The sequence below is a fragment of the Teleopsis dalmanni genome, chromosome 2 (genome assembly GCF_002237135.1).
Source record: "Teleopsis dalmanni isolate 2A chromosome 2, ASM223713v2, whole genome shotgun sequence".
Lineage (NCBI taxonomy): Eukaryota > Metazoa > Arthropoda > Insecta > Diptera > Diopsidae > Teleopsis > Teleopsis dalmanni.
This window is the reverse complement of record NC_051847.1, coordinates 224,497,836-224,502,380: the sequence shown is the minus strand read 5'-3', so window position 1 is coordinate 224,502,380 and position 4,545 is coordinate 224,497,836. Positions and strand designations below refer to the sequence as shown.

The following is a 4,545-nucleotide window of genomic DNA, read 5'->3' as shown; positions in this document are numbered from 1 at the left end:
TATGTGTGGTAAAATACAAACTTATATACAATACTAAAGAATTTCCGAAGGTTAGTAATTAATTATTTAGGCACATTATATTGGATTAACTTTATTAAAAAAAAAAACTTAATACATACTGAAATAATACAACTCTGCTTGCAGCAACAATAAATTTTTTGTTCTTTCTTTCACCGACATTTACCCTTCGCTTCATAATTTAATCAAAAAGGTGGCACTTTTCTCCTTAACCAATTTATATTTTTTTATGCTATTTCCCAAACCCAATTAAAATATGTTTTATATTATAATTCACAAGTAAACTAATTTAACCTTTCTCCGTAATTTAATAATTTTATTTCTGCACAAAGATATACCAACCGAACCGATTTCAATTTGTTCTCACTGCACTCAATCACAATTTAATTATACTATGTACTTGTTCGCGTCTACACTGACACCTTACTACTGACAACAAACAAATCGGAGAAAAGAGCAAGTGTTGCAGTGCACCAATTAATAAATGTATAAGGTTGATATCCAACAGCAGAAAGTATCATATTGAGTACATAAATAATTAAAGCTTAGTATTATAATTTAACACATTTATACGTTGTCTATATGAAAATTAACGGCATAAAATAACATAACATAATAAAATAAAATAAATAATAAAATAATAAAGTAACTTCGTACTCGGTAAAGTGACAAAATGACAAAGGTCTGACTGCCCTTTTTAATTCTAATTTGGTAAAGGTGTAAAATTCAACTGCCAACGCAACTGATTATTTGTTAGCTGTATATAAAAGGAAAAAAAAATAATTAAAATAAAACTTATTAATTTATTTAATTTTTAATTTCTGTCAATAGTTCTTCATTGATTATTTTTTCAAACTGAAAGCATTTTAAATTTTAAAAAGTATATTGAACACTCTACATATTAATATCACGCTCTACGTACACGATTCTCTCAATAATAATCATAAATGTATTGCTTTTGCGTAAAATAAATATGTGAATAGTGAAATTAACCGTTAAAAAAAAATGTGTGCAGATGTTATCTTCTACATCTTTAATTATCCAAAAGTTTTTTAAATGTATTTATGGAATTGCTTTCAGTTAACAAAAATTGAATATTACTATATATGTTGTAAGTATTTAAAATATAGCTTACATATATTCGCGTTTGTCTTTTAGTATTTTTTATAGATTAAAATATGTTAAAAAACTATTCACAAAGTTTTAAAAATTAGTTAAAGGACTTATTACCACTTTTAGTAAAAAATAAATAATTTTTCAAGATCAAACTCATTCATTTTTTTTTTTTTTTGATGCATTTTGAATTCTTCAAATATACAATATTATAATAAAAAAAAATAATTTATTCGTATGTAAAGATTAAATTATTTGTAATGTTATCTTAAGTAAATGAATCTAATACTAGGTTCACACGAGAGTTTTGTTTGTTATTTAAGTTGTCAAAAATTTTCATTTTGCATTAAGAGCAACAAGAATTGACTGCTAAAATAGAAACATGACAGCTAAAATTACAAACAAAATTCTCCTCGGAATCCAATATAAACTTCTCACGTATCCAAATTTCGCTTAATTAGTAATTTTCAGAAACATTGAAATGATAAATTTATTGAATCATTTTCTAAATTTACCATATATCCCCACTTTGTCCACTTTACACAAGGGATAGGTTGATTCCACTATAAGTCATATATTTATACAACCATCACAAAATATGTGATTACCTTTATTGGTCTATTATAACTATCTTAACTACTCTTTCTGTAACTTTACGTTGATACCCATAAAATATATATAATTTAAATATAAGAAAAATTTATATCGACTTTGTACCTTGAAACATTGTACCGCTTGCCAAAGTGATGTTATCAATGCAAAGATTTCAAAGCATTTAAATCCTATGTAAAATGTAGCATTATAATAATATTAATTTAAAATTTAGACAAAATAATAGAAATAAATATAAAAATTTAATATACTTATGTTATATACCAATTTTAACTCTTCGAATGATATAATTTTGAATGTTTTCCATAGGAATATAGGTATAAGAGTTTGAATGATTTGTGAAATATATTTCACTACGACAAATAATTGAGCTTTAGGAATAACAATATTTATTGATCATTTTACAATATAATAACTTTAAAATCTAATTACCCTGTACTTGTGCACGAATATATTAAAGGGCAACAATGCAATAGAAATTTTTATTAAAATCGTTAGCAGCTTTATTACGATATCATTGTGATTTGGAATAAAACACCTCCTGTACAAAGAAAATTTATTTAAATTATTATAAAGGTATTCAGGCGTAGCTTGGTAACTGGGTATTCCGTAAAGAGATTAAATGACAAAAATTTGAACATCAATTTTCAATTCTTTCTGGTTGAAGTTGTAAAATTAATCTGTCAAATCAGTGGAAAATAAACGCAAAACAAAATGGCAAAAAAATGTGGAAAAAGTAAAATTAAAGTGAATATTGTTTTTTTATATAATTTATTTTTGTTCATATTTCCTTATTACAATCATACACAATGATTAGACATTAATTAATTAATTGTAATTTCAGATGGTTTGTTTCACGAGCTACTCGTAGTATAACTCAAGGCAGTGATGGATGTCAAGTTATTCTATAAATAAGTTGTTCTATTGTAGCATTCATGTCAATAGAATACACCTATATATTAAAAGTGAGGCGAATTGTTTTAACCAGACTAAGTGCTGTTTTTTACAATTCTGAAAGAAAAAATTATGACTAGTTGAAGTACTAGCAAATATTCAATTTTTACTATTATAGCCGTGTGCGAGTTCAAGTAAATTGATGGTTAATTGAGGGAAATAGTAAATTATGTTGATATGGAAACGAATATTGGTATTTACCAGAATTTCGAGTAGATATTAATAAATAAATAAAAAAAACTTGAAAGTTTTTAACCAAAAATAATAAATAAGTGCAATAAATAAATAAATAAATAAATATTTACATAAGTACAGTGCAAAAAATCCCTAGAAAATTTTAATTTACTTTACCTAAATTTATAATAATACAAAACGAATTGATAAACTAGTACATTTTTTTATTCAGTTTAAACAATTGTTTTAATTCTTTCAATATGGCATCCCCTAACAGCTGATTTAGGCTGTTTCAAACAATCTGAGACCTTGAAATATTTAAATAATAAATATTATATTTAAACCAGTATGGGTAAAAATAAAAAAGAGAAAAAATCTAAAAAGAAAAGCAAAAAACATAAGGATCACAAAGAAAAGAAAAAACTTAAGAAACGAATGAAAAATAATATAGAGAAGGTTCATACTAATGTACAGGACAATGCACCACTATCTTCTGACGGCAATTTTGCCATTCCCATTGGTAAGTATTATGAGTAAAGTAATATACATATAAAATGTTTCATATAATACATTTTTAGAACTAATGAATAGTAAACATCAATGTCCAGAAACTCCAGAAGAATATAAAAAACGACAAAATATAATTCGTCGCGTTGAAGATCCAGTTACAGGTCGAACTCGTCTTATTAAAGGTGATGGTGAAATTCTTGAAGAAATTGTAAGCAAACACAAACATAATGAAATAAACAAAAATGCCACACGGCGGGACGGCCAATATTTTGAGAAAAATACAACGGGGAACACAAATATATGAGCATCACTATCTATTGTTACTGGCAAAATAAAACAATACCCATTTATCCTAAAAATAATTTATTTGATATTGTCACTAATATATATATATATATATATATATATGTATATATATATATTTGAAAACTTAAATGTATATGTATACATATATATATATATATTTATATATTACAATTTCCTATGTTAAATTATAGCTACATAATCACAACAATTTTAAAATGTTATCTTCTAAGTTACATGAATATCCCTTTCCTTTCAGTTCTTTATAAAATATATATATATATAGCTATTTTATAACTAAATATAATACTAATATAAACAAATTTAATTTAGAATATTTGATAGAATAAACTTGTGGCGCCGTCCTGCCATGTTTTGTCCTCACTTTGCTTTGATCTACACATGGGACAAGTTTGCTCCCTTTTAAACCATGTGTTTACACAATCATCACAGAATATATGACCACATTCTAAAGCGATGGGATTATTGTAGTTGTCATGACAAATAGGACAAATTGAACCTGCACTTTCAATTTCAGCTTTAGTAGGTTTATGTTCATAGTCCTGAATTAAAACAAATTTAATATTAATTAATATAGTATTAATATAAGTAAAAATATAAAGTGATATTTATATTACCGCATTTCGCACAAAATGTACTACAGCTTTTTTTAACGATTTTCCACGCCCGAAAATTTCAAACATTTTTGATCCTACATAAAATGCTGCTAACAACATACCTATAATCTAGGAGATAATTACGTTTAGCTAATAAGGTAAAGTACTTTAAAAATTAATATACCATTTCATATCCAATGTACGGTAGCATTAAGAACATTATCCACTGTCTTATAGGTACTAC

General features: G+C 25.3%; 2 protein-coding genes across 2 annotated transcripts; one reads left to right on the top strand and one right to left on the bottom strand.

Annotated features, from left to right (window-relative positions):
- Nucleotides 1-3,155: 3,155 nt before the first annotated feature.
- On the top strand, nt 3,156-3,767 carry LOC119685223 (ADP-ribosylation factor-like protein 6-interacting protein 4). The gene is made up of 2 exons (XM_038099459.1): nt 3,156-3,391; nt 3,450-3,767. Exons 1-2 carry the CDS (start codon nt 3,220-3,222, stop codon nt 3,683-3,685), a joined length of 408 nt encoding a protein of 135 aa, XP_037955387.1. The 5' UTR covers nt 3,156-3,219; the 3' UTR covers nt 3,686-3,767.
- A 55-nt stretch (nt 3,768-3,822) lies between these two features.
- Nucleotides 3,823-4,538, bottom strand: LOC119685222 (E3 ubiquitin-protein ligase RNFT1-like). Its single transcript, XM_038099458.1, has 3 exons — nt 4,486-4,538; nt 4,323-4,430; nt 3,823-4,247 (listed from the first exon to the last, which is right to left on the bottom strand). The coding sequence occupies exons 1-3, from the start codon at nt 4,519-4,521 to the stop codon at nt 4,014-4,016; spliced, it is 378 nt and encodes a 125-aa protein (XP_037955386.1). The 5' UTR covers nt 4,522-4,538; the 3' UTR covers nt 3,823-4,013.
- Nucleotides 4,539-4,545: the final 7 nt, after the last annotated feature.